This window comes from Xenopus laevis, chromosome 1L, assembly GCF_017654675.1.
Source record: "Xenopus laevis strain J_2021 chromosome 1L, Xenopus_laevis_v10.1, whole genome shotgun sequence".
Lineage (NCBI taxonomy): Eukaryota > Metazoa > Chordata > Amphibia > Anura > Pipidae > Xenopus > Xenopus laevis.
The window spans coordinates 8,757,878-8,774,775 of record NC_054371.1 but is presented as its reverse complement, the minus strand read 5'-3'; the positions used below and the strand labels follow the sequence as shown (position 1 = coordinate 8,774,775).

General features: G+C 38.5%; 1 protein-coding gene across 1 annotated transcript; it reads right to left on the bottom strand.

Moving 5' to 3' along the window:
- Nucleotides 1–2,342: 2,342 nt before the first annotated feature.
- LOC121400442 (vomeronasal type-2 receptor 26-like) lies at nucleotides 2,343–3,245 on the bottom strand. The gene has a single exon (XM_041583559.1). It carries the CDS (start codon nucleotides 3,243–3,245, stop codon nucleotides 2,343–2,345), a length of 903 nt encoding a protein of 300 aa, XP_041439493.1.
- Between the last annotated feature and the right edge of the window lie 13,653 nt (nucleotides 3,246–16,898).

Below are 16,898 nucleotides of genomic sequence, written 5' to 3'. Positions count from 1 at the left end.
TTTTGAGGCTTGTCAGGCCCGCTGTATAGATACTAGTCAGGGGTTTAATGAAGATTATTGGCTGCTAATGAAGAGCATGGAAGACATCACTACGGCAGAGCATGAAGTTCATAGGGTGCTGCAAATGGTTAAGATCAGGAAAGCGTGGGGCTGTATGGTACCTCTGGGTGTTTGTTGCAGTTCTTGTCTTATCAGTTGACATCTATCTTTGATAAGCCTTTGGCTCAATCTGTGGCCCCTAATTGTTTTAAAAAAATCTGATTCCTAAAAATAATAAGCCTTCAGGTTTGAATGAATTCCTGCCTGTTGAATTAACGTTGATGGGTATGACAGTGTTTGAAAGTCTTATTAAGAACGTTACTACTCTGTTGTCCCTTTGTAATGTTGACCCGTAGTGGGTCAACATTACAAAGGGACAACAGAGTAGTAACGTTCTTAATTTGCTTATCGGTTCTTTTGTTCTACATTCTATACTTAACCATATGGACAAGATACTTGGAAATTATGTGAGGTTACTATTTATTGATTATACTTCAGCCTTTAACCCATTAATTCCATATAGATTAAATAAAGAATAAATACCAATTGAAAAGTTGCTTAGAATTAGCCGTTCTATGTCATAATAAAAGTTACCTTAAAGGTGATCCACCCATTTAAGTACAGTCTAAGACGACTAGGCAGCATCTCTGTTATTTGAGACGAATGCAGAAATGTAATGTTTTATCAGAAATTCTAAAGACTTTTTATTTTGGTGTTATAGAGAGTGTTCTCATGGTTTGGGAATTCTTTTGTCCAAAATCTTAATAATTTACACCAGGTAATATGTGCAGCAGAACATTGCAATAAATTTGCTTTACCATTAATACAAGATATTTATATAGGATGATGTAGAGTTTTAGAATTATAGAACTTAGCACTCATCTCTGTAATTATCTGTTTTATTTATCAAAATCAGAAAATATTTTAGGAGTCTTAAAGGAACAGTAACACCAAAGAATAAAAGTGTTTCAAAGGAATGGCAATAACATGTTCTGTTGTCCTGCACTAGTAAATCTGGTGTGTTTGCTATAGAAACACAACAATAATTTATACAAACAAGCTGCTGTGTAGCCATGGGGCAGCCATTCAAGCACAGGATACACAGTAGATAACAGATAAGTACTACTATAGTTTATATAAAGAAGCTGCTGTGTAGCCATGGGGGCAGCCATTCAAGCACAGGACACACAGTAGATAACAGATAAGTACTACTATAGTTTATATAAACAAGCTGCTGTGTAGCCATGGGGGCAGCCATTCAAGCACAGGATACACAGTAGATAACAGATAAGTACTACTATAGTTTATATAAACAAGCTGCTGTGTAGCCATGGGGGCAGCCATTCAAGCACAGGATACACAGTAGATAACAGATACGTACTACTATAGTTTATATAAACAAGCTGCTGTGTAGCCATGGGGGCAGCCATTCAAGCACAGGACACACAGTATTGTTTTGTTGTACAGTGCTTTGCCCTCAAGAAGCGCTTTACAAATAAAAATATACATACATACACTGTACATACAATTTCATTTTTTGGTGTTACTATGCCTTTAAAGCTAGAACAGAGAGGTTTAGTAAAATATCATCAGGTTATTAGGCTTCTTATTAATGATATGCCACCACAGCTTTTTTTACTTGTTTCAAATGTTTAACTGTCTCCTAAAACTCTCCAACTGAATGCGTCAACCCCACCTCAAAATGAACCTAATAAAAATTGAACTGATCTTTATTCCACTTAAGCCTGGTCCCACTCCCCCATTTATTATTTCTTCTGAGCACTATTTCTGGTACTAAACAGTCCCCGGCTTTGTTTTCACATAAGGACGGCCACTGGCCATGGAGGTTTCAGGAGATGTGAGCAGAGCCGATGTCAAGGAAATAGGAGAAGATGCAAAATGCAAATTCTTTTAATTTAAAATTGGTAGGGAATTGTTAAAAGTTAAAGTTACTATTGCAGATTTATTTCATTTGGTCTAAATAACACACAAAGATTGTAATTTTTGACTTTATTATTTATGAAAAAACAGGCCCCTCCCTCCTTAAATCCTTATCATGGCTTCCCAGAAAGCAAAGAATAACTCCTTCTCGTGACTCAAAGAATGGACATATAGTTTGAATTCACGATTTTGAAAGAAATGTTTCATGAAACTAATCATTAGGCATATTTTAATATATTCTGGAATTAATTTTTTTCTTTCAGCATTATGATTGTTTATTGCAATCTGACACAAACAGTTAAATACATTATTTATCATGAAAATTCATTTGTTTGGAAAATTATTCCCACATCAGCAAATGACTACAAATTACATTTTCCCAATAAATATTGCTTTGTGTTTATCTCTGGTTTGAACAAAATAATGTAACATTTGGGTAGAAATATACAGAAGAGAAGGCCACAGCTTGAAGAGATAATGGCAAATATTTCCACTGCCACCATGTATTTGCCTTTGGTGCTCAGATAGGCCGGGATCATTGTGATCCAAACACTGCAGAAGAGCAACATGCTGAAAGTGATGTACTTGGCCTCATTAAAACTGTCCGGTAATGTCCGAGCCAAGAAAGCTACAATGAAACTCACAGATGCCAACAATCCCATGTAGGAGAGGACAATATAGAAGGCAATGGCAGAGCCCTCATTGCACTGAATGATGATTTTTCCAGGTTCAGACAGAATGTTCTCCACATAAGGGGGTGAAGTGACCAACCAGATAACACTAATCAGACACTGAATTGATGAGCAAATAAAAACAAGCCAGTTTGCCACTTTTATATCCATCCATCTTCTCCAGGGACTCCCAGGCTTAGTGGCTTTGAATGCAATGTAAACTGTAAGGGTCTTGGCCAGAACACAAGACACAGCTATACAAAATGTGATTCCAAAGGAGATTTGTCGGAGCATGCAGGTTATAACAACAGGACGGCCAAGGAACAGAAACACAGAGAGGAAGCTCAACTTGATGGAGACAAGGAGAATAAAGCTCAGACTGTGATTATTGGCCTTCACAACTGGAGTGTCTTGAAATGAAATGAATGTTCCCAGTATAACTGCTGCTGTTATAAATAATATTACAGATGAGATAATAAAGACTAGGGTTAAGAAATCACCAGCATAGGAAAGAAACTCAACCTGCTTCTCACAGCACTTGGTTCTTTCTTGATTTGGCCATTCGTTATCTTGACATTTAAGGCATTTTTCCATATCTGCAGCAAAATGAGAAATATATTATGTACATATCTCCTATTTTCATACTGTATAATAAAGTTAATATGCCTTTCTATTTCATTCTTTAGGGGCCATTGTGAGTGAGAAGATGTTTTATTTTATATTGTCATTGAAAATCTTGGTAATAGATAATAAGAATTTTATTAAAAAATGCAGATTTAAGAAATGCCATAAGTGATTATATGTAATGTTGTTTTTTTTGTTTTTTTTGCTAATTAGTAGATTATTTCAAGTAAAAGGAAATACCATGTTGCTTCACATTCCTGAGAATTCCAAGATGACCTCAGAGTGTGTTTAATTCCTTCTGTGCCTATATTTACATCTATATAAATGTTTTTACCCCAAAAAAAAATGAATATGAAATAATTAAAGGACTTTTTTATTGTTATGCTCCTTTGCCTGCATGTATTTTGGACAACCAATTGCACACCCAGTGTCGGACTGGGGGGCCCGGGGCCCACCGGGACAGCTGTCTAGGGCCCCCCTCTGGCCTCCCCGTCCGGCCCCTACTTTGAAGTGCGCCGGCGCGCACGCATTCTGGCGCGCTCAGCGCGCACGCACGATGCTGTACTCGCCGCATCGGCGCATGCGCAGGCTGCGCGGCGCAGTTTTTTCTTTCCGATTTGTGAATGGAGAGAGGTGGTCTGGCCCGGCGGGGGCCCATGAGGGTCGGGCCCACCGGGTTTTTTCCCGGTGTCCCGCCGGGCCAGTCCGACACTGTGCACACCATGTTATTCCAAGTTGAGAACTTGCAGAATGATACAGAAAGTCTTATGCAGTGTTGTCTTGTTCCTGTTTCTCCCACTTTTATACCCTGGTGCATTTTAACCCCTTGTCAACCCCATTCACAGTGTGTGGTGTGTCCCTGTTTAGTGCCAGTCTCTAATACGCCACAGTATAGATTCTATAAACAAACTTAAAACAATAACATATCTACCATGTATTTTATGAAAATAACTCTTTTATAAGCGGGCCAGGCCCTGCATGTTTATTGCAAAGTAGTAACATTTTGGGGGCACGCCCCTTCATCAGACATGTCCCTCAAAATGTTACTACTTTGCAATAAACACGCAGAGCCTGGCCCACTTGCATGGAGTCCTGAGTGCCAGTGTTTTTCCTTTTAGTCTTCATTCATTGGAGGGTGCCAACCCTTCTTACTGAGCACCGGACCTATATTTTTTGAGAGGCCGGGGTGTGCTGGTGGTTTTCCTTTTGGATTAATCTATATGTCCCCTGGTTGTCCAGTGTCTTTAAATTCAAAATCAGATTGGGTAAAAGTATTCTGCAATGTGAAAATATCATGCACATCGTTTTGTTTTGGCGAGTTTAGAAATATTAGTAAAGAGGCGCTAATTCTAGTTTCAAGCTTATTTATGCATAATTAAGAAAAAGAGGTCAAGGGAAGACTTCTAAGATGGTTTAATAATAACTGGATAAATAAAAACATGTTATGTTACATAAAAAAAATCTTTTTTTCTTCTTCAAAAAAAATATCTTCTAGGCATTATTTTTGAAATTACTAAGAGACTGACTCAATGATGACTAAACTTAACAATAGGCCCTACACATTGAACTAGTGAGAAGATTTACCACGGATTTAAAATATAAATAATGAACACAACATGTACAGTAGCTCCTATTGAATTTTTTTTTGCCCAAATGCAGTAAAGTCAATGGGCATTCTTTCTTCTGGCGACTTTTTTTCTTCGAAAATTTTTCGATAGCATATTTTTGCCGTAGTTTCACCAAAAAATTTGAAAATAGCAAAATTTGGAATTTCAGCACAGATCCATGGCTGGCAAAAAAAAATTATCTTATTACTACCAATTACCAACATTTTATAAAAACTCAATATCAGGACCTCTAGAGAAGCTTTATATCTGTCCCAATACTCTTGTTCTTGATGCATTTCAAAATGCAGCTTTAAGTAACACTCCTCTAGCAGAATCCTGTAATGCAATCAATTATTCATACATCAAAGAGATTTGTTTTTATATTTTGTTTTGAAATTTGAGGTGGGGCTGGCCATTTTCTTACTTTCCCAAGTGCCCTCAGCCATGTACTTTGGTAAATGTCAGTCAGTCTTTACTGCTGCACCACAAGGTATAGTGATGTCACCTCCCAAGGGCGATACTGGCCTCTGTGTCACCCTGAGGTGACTTCCCAGTGCTCTCTGGGTCAAGGGTTGTACAACAAATACATAAAACTCAATTTCAGTTCAGTTTACCTGAAAGCTGGAAAGGGTTTCTGCACAGATCAACATTGACTCAGAAATAGACTGCAATACGGAAAATGTTCCTGTGCTCCAGGCAGTGGAGAAATTGAACCACAGTCCCATGACTCCTCCAGATAAAACTGAATACAAGAAACAATAGCTTTCTCAAAGCAGTCGCATTGGGATAAGTTGGATTTTTCTAAAGGCACCATGACCTGAGATGGCTGTGCATACACGCACACATAGGTTAAAGAATAACATTTAAAATGGTAGAATGAATAATTTGCAATGTACACAATGTTCTATAGTGATAAAACGAAACCCTTATAATCATGACAGAATCCCTTTAATATCCAAGTTCAGAAGAAGCTTCACCAAGAGATCAGTCTGTCATTAGAAACCTAAGAAAGCAAAGTGATTGAGTATCTGCATGGGGATATACAAGAAATGTAGCTAAACATCAACCCGTCTTAACTATGTAACTATTCAGTACCTGTTATATTTGAGATCTCCCCATGTGAGCATGGAACACAGTCATAGCAGCAGGTGACCCCTGATTTCCCTGGGATTTTTCTGTAGCCTCGAGGGCAGTTTGGGGAGCACTGGGATTTTAGAGTCTGTAATAAGAAACTGAACATTAACTTTTAGTAGTGCCCTATACCTATAGCAATAATCAGATGTACATATATGAGATCTGTTATCCAAAAACCTGTTATCCAGAAAGCTCTGAATTATGGAAAAATAATCCACATTTTTGAAAATGATTTCCTTTTTCTCTGTAATAATAAAACAGAAGCTTGTACTTGATCTAAACTAGGATATAATTAATCCTTATTGGAAGCAAAACCAGCCTATTGGGTTTATTGAATGTTTATATGATTATCTAGTAGACTTAAGGTATGAAGATCCAAATTACAGAAAGATCTATTATCCGAAAAGCCCCAGGTCCTGAGTATGCTAGATAACACGTCCCATACTTTTACTTACTTTCTATAGTATCATTCCTAATTGTTAATTAGATGTATATAACTTAGTACATGTGCTAGAAATCTGCCTCATTGGGGCTAGACAATATGTTAAAAAGGGAAACCAAAGTGCTGTAAACAATTTTGTTGTTGAATCTTTCTTCCGGTAAAATTAAAGCATTAATGCAAAGCAACACGAGATTTTTTTACAAATAGTTTTTTCGTTCCCCAAGTATAATAAAAATATGATATTGTGGGGGGAGGAGCCAACTTCGAGACATGGCGGAGGTGTTTTAGACCAGCTCCGAGTTACATGAGGAGATATTCGGCTTCTATCTCAACATTACCGAATCTAACTGCTAATTGCGGGCGCTGAAACGCCAGTGCTTCTGATTTTATGGCTCCTAAGGTAAAGAAACCGACGGCCAATGACCTGCGTCTCCTTTTCCACCCTAGCCAGAAAGACCAAGATGGCACCCAAGCTGGGGAACAGGTGGAGGGAGAGGAGGCCCGAGAATATAACTAAACAAGATTTGCACCTGCTCTTTCAAAACATTGAGAAAATGATTAAGGCGGAACATGCTAAAACCACTAAAGAACTTGCTGCAGAATTCACTACCCTGGGCACCCGTGTGGATGATCTAGAGAACCATGTGGATAGTGCTGTGGCCTACCTCCCCCAAGTTGATAACGATATTGCAGCCATCCACTCACAAATTGAGCACTTGCAGTACGCTCTGGAAGATGCCGAAAACCGCTCACGCAGAAACAATATCCGCTTGAGAGAGATACCGGAGACAGTGACGGATCTTAATACCCTTCTGACATGTTTCAGGAGGTTTTACCGGACACACAGCCAGAAAGGCTTGAGATGGATAGGGCTCATAGAACTCTGCGGCCTAAACTGGATACGGAAGAACAACCGCGGGATGTTATAGTACGTATGCATTATTACAAGACCAAGGTGGACATCATGCAGGCTGTTAAGCCCACAGGTGAACTGGAAGTGGAAGGCCACAAAATCGCTCTGTTCCCTGACATGGCACCTGCGACTTTTGCTAGAAGGAGAGAGTTCAAGCCAATCATGGAGATCCTGAGACAGCATAAGATAGTCTATCGCTGGGGATATCCCTTCTCCCTACAAGCATCTCATCAAGGCCGCACCTACACTATTATTAACATGTATTCATATAGCGCCAACATATTTCGTAGCACTGTACACTATTCAAAGGTTGCAAGAACAAGACAAGTTATTATGAGCCTTACACCTTCTGAATGAGCTACCATCCTCGATTATACCCAGCCGCCTGAAACCACCTCAACTATGCCATAGAGCTGAGTGATTCCCCAACTTCCATAGATGGTAATGTAAAGGTTGTTCAGGTTTGAAATCTCAATCCCTGCATCAAGTTCTCCCTGACATACCCACATGGGAATTGGGCCCTGAAGTTCTGCTTAAGTTTTGTTAGACTTTGGTTCTTGCACTTTCTCCTCATGTTAGGAGTTGGAGAAACACCTTAGTCATCCGAGTAACAACTCCAGAATACAATCACCCCCCAGAGCCCCCACGTCTACAGATGGATTCCTAGGGGCACGTCAGTTGCCAGACCTACCCCCTCGTAGACTTTTCTTGAGTCGGGAGGTTCCCAAGTTGAATTTAAAACGTATTTTATTTTATATTTGTATTGTATTTGCTCTTGTTTTCCATGACTTCTTTACTCTATACTCCTCCTTCCCGTTCCCCTTCCCACCCCATTAGGGCTTTCGCCTGCTGAAATCTCCACCCACGCTGCATCCTCTTCAAGCCGTGACACTAACCATGGACCCTCTAAATTGTCAGCGTCTGATCTTAAAATGGCCAATACTCCAGTTAAACACAGGATGGCCTGTCATGACTTGTTGGCAACAGGGACACATATCCTTATTCTTACTGAAATGCACTTAGTGCGCAAAGGGAAGCCTAACTATTGGCACAAAAATATTATGAAGACATTTTTTTCCTCAGCTAAAAGTAAAACCAGAGGCGTTGGAGTATTTTTGCACAAAAATTGTCCTTTTGAGATTACAGAAACTCATTCAAATTCTGAAGGCCGAATTCTGCTGCTGCTGGGTACCATGGCAACATGCCTTTGACACTTGTAGCTATTTACGCCCCTAATGAAAAACAATCTGAATTTTTCAGTGAATTAGAGTCCTTTATTGACAAACATAGGCGTGGAGAACTTGTAGTGGCTGGAGATTTCATTTCTGTACTTGTACCCAGTCTCGATAGGTCTAGTACCTCCTCTCTGCAACCTCACCCTACACCCAAGGCAACCAAAAGTTTATGCGCATTGGCTAAAGCTCAGTTACTCCTGGATACCTGGCGAGTTCTGATCCCAGACAGTAATGATTATACCTTTTATTCTACTCCGCACCACTCGTATAGCAAAATAGACCTTATTTTAGCATCAACATACTCATAGATAAACAACTAAAAACTGAAATTATCCCATGTACTTGGTCTGATCATGATATCATGGTGTCTGTATTCCAAATGAGTAACTCTAGACCTAGAGGGGAATGGAAATTAAATGAACAACTACTCAATAATGACGAAGTTATCCAGGAGTTGACACAAGCTATTCCACAATACTTTTATGAAAATGGTAATGGGGAGGTGACCAAGGAGACGGTCTGGGCCGCACACAAAACAGTCAAGAGAGGGATACTCATGAAGCATGCCTCCCGCCTCCGAAAATTGAGAGACTCTAGAATTAAACAACGCAAAGAAGATATCCTCTGGTTACTTCACATAAAATAGATCAAGACCCCCTCATACGCACGCAGTTGATTTCTAAGCAGGGAGAACTTAAACAAATCTTGATAGAAAACGCTGAGAAGGCTCTAACCTATACAAAACGCATGATTTATGAGAAAGGGAATAAAGCAGATTCCATGTTGGCCAAACTATTGTCGGGTGGGTCCTCATCAACCTTTATCAGATCTCTGAGAAATCCCAAAGGGAAAATTCTTCATAGATCTGATGATATTTTGGGAGAATTTACTCAGTATTATTCCAAACTTTATGATGGGAAGACGGTACCAGGGAAAGACAGAGCTGCTGAAAAGGCAAAAGCATATTTAGCCGAATGTGACCTACCAAAACTATTCTCTGAAACTGCCCAGGCCCTCCAAAAAGATATCACAGGAGAAGAAATCATAGAGGTAATTAAGCAGTTTAAATCATGGAAGGCCCCAGGACCAGATGGCTTTCCTATGTTATACTATAAACAGTTAAAGGACGTGCTATCTCTTTTCAATGATCTGTTACATAATAAAAGCTGTTTCCCTGCAGATATGCTAAGTGCCAATATAATAGTCATACCCAAACCTCCAAAGTATCCTATGCTTTGCCAGAATTACCGCCCGATATCTCTTAACAACACTGAGGTTAAAATGTATGCCAAAATTCTGGCTAACAGATTGGCACAAGTGTTGCCACAGCTGATCCACCCTGATCGAGTAGGCTTTGTGTTGGGAAGAGATGCCACGGATAACATCAGACGGACATCACTTCTACTCCACCATGTCGAAAGCCTACAGATCCCTAGTATTTTCCTCTAATTAGATGCGGAAAAGGCTTTCGACAGGGTGGACTGGATTTTTTTAAGAGCGGTTTTAGACTCTATGGGCTGCACTATTGAATTTAGAGAGGCTATTATGGCTCTGTATGATGGCCCCACAGCCAGAGGGGCACTACTCTGAACCATTTGCTATTCAGAATGGGACGAGACAGGGATGCCCTTTGTCACCCCTGCTATTTGCTCTCTGCATGGAACCCCTAGCTCAAAAACTCAGGCTCAACCCAGAAATCTTCGGGATCAATGTGGGGGCTGACTCCTATAAAATTGCCCTTTTTGCAGATGATACTTTACTCTCTCTTACCCGCCCACAAACCACACTACCCAACTTATTTAACGAAATTCACAAATATGATGCAGTTTTCGGGATTTAAAGTGAACAACTCAAAGTCTGAAGCACTGGCACTTTCCTTAACTAAACCTGTTCAAAAATTACTGGAACTAAACTATAATTTTAGATGGCAGAGTGAGACTTTTAAATATCTGGGAATTTTCCTAACACCCAAAGTTACTGAATTATATTTCCACAATTAACTCCCGATGATTAAGAATCTTGTTTCAACTCTTAGATCTTGGCACAACAAAAAAACAATCTCATGGCTGGGTAGGCTACATTCTTTGAAAATGGTCATAGTACCTAAGATACTGTACCTATTTCGCACTTTACCCGTAGCGATTTGTAAACCATATATAGATAGACTTCAATGAGCAATGTTTACTTTTTCTCTGGTAATAAACGCCCAAGTGTATCCCAAAAGATTCTCATTCTCATGATGTTAACATTATGAGAAGAGAAAAACCAGAGGCAGTTCTATAGTAAGAGTTGCATGTAAAACCCCACTCTCGCATTTTCAATTGATTCCAAGAGGCTTCAATTAAGACATTTTTTGATTTTTGTACTTATTTAGCATGGGAAAAAGAACTGAGCATGAACAACCTCATTAAACTGCATCAGTTCAGTTCAGTTCAGATAAGAAATTTGTTTTGTTCCGTCTACTCCAAGTTCAATAAAATTAAAGAAGTAGACATTTTCAGACCTTATAGCTTGTACAATGTTCTTATCTACAATATGTCAGGTCCCCTTAATTATTTAGAAAAATGAAATATTTAATTGGAAATATAATAATATAAACTAAAAATGGAAAAGTATATACTCTGATTTTCTTTTTTGTACCTGATTTTTAGTGTCCTTCTTCCAGATTATTTTTTGGATGTTAATATCAATATAGGATTTGTCTTCTGTCAACACAATGGTTCCAACAATATCACAATGAAAGCTATGATGAATTAAACACTCATTCAAAATCTGGTATACTCGTAGAACTTCTCTAAATTCCTTATAATGTGTCTCTCTCCCCCAGGGGTCGATGAAATGCAAGTTTTTTATATAATGATGTAGCTGCACAATGAATGAGATATAAACAATGACTTTTTATAAACCCCTTCTATTGACCAAAACCTTTCTTTAGAATTTGTTGGACACAGGTGGTATTATGTATGTATATGAACAAATTGCTAACTAATAGTGATGGGCGAACGTGTGGCGCAAAAATTCATGAAACGCCATTCGTTTTTTGGACGCCGGTGCACATTCACCGGTGAAAATGCGCCGGCGTCCATTTTTTTTATGCCGAGAATTTTCGTGCCGTTTTGCGAATTTATTCGCCGGCAGCGAATCGCGCAAATTCCCCGAATTACTAACTAATCATAATAGTTGATATTAATGTGTTTCTAGTGAATACAGCTGTTATAATGTATACAATATATGGTGTCTTAGCAGCCATAGAAATTGCCTTTTTTAAGATACTACAGAGTGTACAGAGTGCAATAGCAGTAAGCATGTTGTAACTATGCTCCCTATGATTAGAGATGGACGAATCAAACCAGTTTTGCTGAAAATTTGCTAAATGGCAAAAATTTGCCGAAATGCATTGAAGACTATGGGCAATATGTTTTTTGACTCTTGACAATTGTTTTTCACCCATTGGAGTTTATGGGTGTTGTTTTTGATTGGTGAGAAATTTCTTCATCACTACCTATGACCTTTTTCACATTCAACAGTGGCCAACCACCATCTCAAATCATGGTGGTGGTGATGAACAGGGATGTATTTCAGCTTTAATAAAAAAACTTTCAGCTTCATGTACCAAGGTCTACAGGGAAGGATGTAGTCCCAAATAGCATGTCACGATATGCCTAGTCCAGATCAATGCAAAAGGGCAGCCAGCTTAATAACTATTGCATTTTTGAAAATATAATTCAAATTTGTGAGTTTTTGTTCAAAAACATTTCTAATTTCAAATCATCCAAAGAAATAGCGACAGACTTCACTGGACTCTATTTATTTGGATTGTTTGCACGCCGCGGCCAGAGCGGCCTTTTCGGACACACCGCTTTGCAGATTCCCCGTATGTGGACTCACGCTACCTAAATACAACGGTTACTGTTTTCACTATTAATTTCAAATCATCCCCTTAGTGAGGACAGACATATTACTCAACCAATTTTTAACCACTTTACCTAACACTGATGTTTTTTTTAATTAAAAGCAAACTTAGAACTGGCCAGGTGCACAGAGGCCAGGCAAAAAAAGTTATGGCAATATGTGTACAGCCCTGTAACTGGGCACAAAGTGCATCACAACAAGGGTAACCAAAACATAAAGTTGTACACGGGGTACAGCCTGTGACCTCGACTACTCTCTGTCATATGATTTGTTACTGCATTGTCCATCTGGTATTGACCCTGCCTGTTCCATTTCTTGCTGACTGCTCCCCCATCCCTTCTGCATACGTTTGGTTCCCTAGCTTGCTTAGAACTCCCTCCTTGGTCCTCTCATGTCATCTAAATAGTGGAGGGCTCCTCTTGAAACCAAAGGCAGCTGCTGTATGCAAAAGAGTGAGCCATGACCAGGTCCTTTGAGTTAGTTCTGAGTTTGGGATACCTAATATTACAATAGGTTTGTGTAAATACATGACTTGAGCTCCCAGTTCTTATTGAGAGATAATACATGTGTTCCTGAGACAAGGGTTCACCCCACAGAAGTACAGGGTTTGGTACAATGCAGTAACCAGATAGGCTGTTCTGGGTACTTTTGGTGATTGTGTATAATAAACCTGAAGGCTCATGCTGGAGCTGTAATGGAAGCCCTTTCTGCTGCATGTAGAACATTTTCAAGAAGAGTGTGATGCTGTAAGGTTATCCTAAGATGATTTCCAACCCCCTAGAGGTTGGGTGGTATTGCTCTAGATACTGATTAAAAAGCTGGACAGCACACTCCAGTGTTTGAGGAGAATTATCTCATACCCAGTAAGATAATCATTATTTCAGAAGTCCTCCATTGTTCCACCTGGCTAGCATTTACCCACTAATCAAAGGACAAACAAGTGATGGAAATGAAGCATTGGTTAGCTTGACTAAAACATTAAAACTGAACAGTTGCTGATGAATTTCTAAACCTAGGAAAAAACAGGAGGCCATTTATTTGCCAGAGCTGCTCAGCCTTTTGGGGTTGAAGTTTGGACCAAGGAGGACACTAGATCCTGGAGAACCAGCAAAAACCCTGTACACTAAGGGGCACATTTACTAAGGGTCGAATATCGAAGGTTAATTAACCCTCGATATTCCATCCTCGAAGTAAAATCCTTCGAATATCGAAGTCGAAGGATTTACCGCAAATACTTTGATCAAACGATTAAATCCTTCTAATTGAATGATTGAAGGATTTTAATCCATCGATCGAAGGATTTTCCTTCGATCAGAAAAAGCTTAGTAAACTTATGGGGAAGGTCCCCATAGGCTAACATTGAAGCTTGGTAGGTTTAAAGTGGCGAAGTAGGTATTCAAAGTTTTTTTTAAAGAGACAGTATTTCGACTATAGTAGAATAGTAGAACGATTTTTAGTTCAAATCGTTCGATTCAAAGTCGTAGTCGAAGGCCAAAGTAGCTTGTTCGATGGTCGAAGTACTCCAAAAAAACCTTTGAAATTCGAATTTTTTTTACTTCAAATCCTTCACTCGAGCTTAGTAAATGTGCCCCTAAAAATTTAAAAATATATAAAAACAAATAAAAATATGCTTATAGATTTGTTACATTGTATACAGTTTAGACATTTACCTGTTTCCTATATGTATTATTTGGGATGTATTCATTCTTGTGTGTTACAGAAAGCATAGAATGCAGGGCATGTGCTATTGTATAAACTGATTTGTACACTTCTTTTTTGTGCAAAAAATACAAGTTCGTATCTTTTAAAGTTTTTCCCTCAGTGCAATTCATTATGTAAGTTTTATTGATATATCGAGTCCAACACGGAGGATAAGCTGCCAGGAGATCTTTAAGCAATGTGGTGTTGTCGGTGACTGATTTGACATGATCATTGAACTGAACATCTAACTCGTCACTTGCTTTATATTTATGTAGGAAACTCAAACTGCAATTATATAATAATGCACAAGTACCGCTTTCTTTTGTCCATGATGTTGAAAACACTAAAGTCTTTTCATGAGTCACTTTTTCCAGAGCACATAGTGATATGCTAATGGACTCAGATGGTGTCCCACACAAAATAATAACCTCTGCAGTTGATATTTGTATTCTTTCAAATTTTTGCTTATTTTTGGATGTATCTTCTGTAATAAAGATAATGATGTCAACACAGGCGCCATGTTTGATGATCTCATTTTGAAGGTTCTGGCTCTGCTTCTCTCCGCTGTCATTAGCAGTTGCCACAATGATCACCCAGGTCCATCCTAACATTTCCGCCAGCTTCGCCACAACAATGTGCTGAATATCATCATCCAACCCTGTATTTACAATATAAGGAAAAATCTCTCTGACATTCAGTGTAGAGTCTGTGGCATCATAGGTCAACTGAAAGGAAAGAAATACATTATACAAAGAAATTGTGCAAACGTTAACCTTTAGCCTTCTCATAAGACTCACAATTTAGAAATAATTACTATAATATCAGTTAAATAGTTTTGGTTTAGTAGATCGAATTGGTTCCATAAAACTGTTAACAGTCCTATAATGATGTTTTTCTATTATTCAATGTGATATAGGTTGGAACTCAATGGAAGGGGTTTGCTGTGTTATGGACTCGTGTGATGGGAGATGATAGCTTCCTTCCTACATATGCATTAGATGCCATTATATACATACACCATGAGAATATTTTGGCAAAGAAAATATTCTTCACCTGGAAATGGTTCTTCACTGTGACGGTGATTGGAATATAGAATTCCCTCCCTGGTTCCTGGTTATATATATACAAAAGGGGCATGGATGTCCTACTACATCTAAGGCCAATTTATTGATTTTTAATTGAAGGTGTTCTTTAAAAATTTTAAAGAAACACAATTTGCATTTACCATCACAATTTATATCAGAAAAATGTGATTGTGCAGAGTCACTGAAAAAAATAAAAATAAAGATCACAACAAAATTTGCATTGTTCCATTAATTTTGAATGTTGAAAGTACATCTTCTATAAAAAGCTGAACAGGCTTTAGTTGTTGAATTACTTTATTAAAGCCATGGGCTAAAGAACAACCAGGACAGCACTGGGGAGAGTGTGGAGGCCCTATGGTTATACATTTCTGACGGACCTCAGAAATTGTCATAAGTCTATGATACAAACCTCCCAGGATAAAGTGAGGAGAATGAGTCCCAGCTACAAATGGAAAGAGAATTAAAACAGTGGATTTTATGGGTGAATTCAGTTATCCAGATGTTGACTGAGTAATGGGGTAGCCAAGTCAGAAAAAGCAGGAAGGTTTGTCAGTATGAGAATATTAGCTTTTACTGTATAATGGTACCCTAGTGGGTTTTATATGCAGAGAAGAAGCAGGGATAATAAAAATGCCAAAATTATTCCATTACTATTTTCACTCAAAAATACATTAACAGGGTGTGTGTCTTTACATTGCAGCACATAATGGGTCAGATTCAGTTCAATGAGAAAAAGTTATCACGTGGTTTATCATGTGGACAAGATTAAATTCAAGTCTAAAATTTTTACTCCAAATTCAGTTCCAGTTTTTTTCCCATAAAGTTCAATAGAGTTTTCAAGTGATAAACAGCAAGAAAAGTTTTCCTGAATTGAATTTAGTCCATGTGATAATCCTTATGGACATATTGGGCCAGATCCAATTGAAAGAGAAAATTACTCACTCTCATATGAGACTGTAGTGCTCCAGGGCCTCTTAGACACTGGTCTATCACCCGGCAACACAGTCTTCTTCCAAGTTGGCTTCAATGCTCTCTTCCCTGTTCAGATGTGTTTACCAAACATTCTATCACAATGCGCATTGAGTTTAGCACAGGAATGGGATCCTTTTTATCCATAAACCTGTTGTCCTGAAAGCTCCAAATTACAGGCCATCTCCCATAGACTCCATTTTAGCCAAATAATCCAAATATAGAACCTTGTACTTGATCCCAACTAAGATATAATGAATCCTTTTTGGAAGCCAAACCAGCCGGTTTAGTTTATTTAATGTTTACATGCTTTTCTAGTAGACTTAGGGGCAAATTCACTAAGATTCGTAGTTGCGCCAGCGATCCGCAAATTCATGTTCTGTTTCTGAACAATATGCAACTTTAGTGGGAGATTATGGTGCTAAATTCTTGACTGAGGTGTTAAGGTCAAGAATAAAGCAACGGGCTAAAACAGTCAAGTCAAACTGCCCATGATTTTTATTTTGCTTATAGGAAATAACATTAATATTTTTTTCTGGAATTTGTTGATAAGTTGTTTCATCCTTGGAGATGGAAAGTACCAAGGACATCGGAAAACAAACAATTTGTTCTTTTTTTTAAAAAA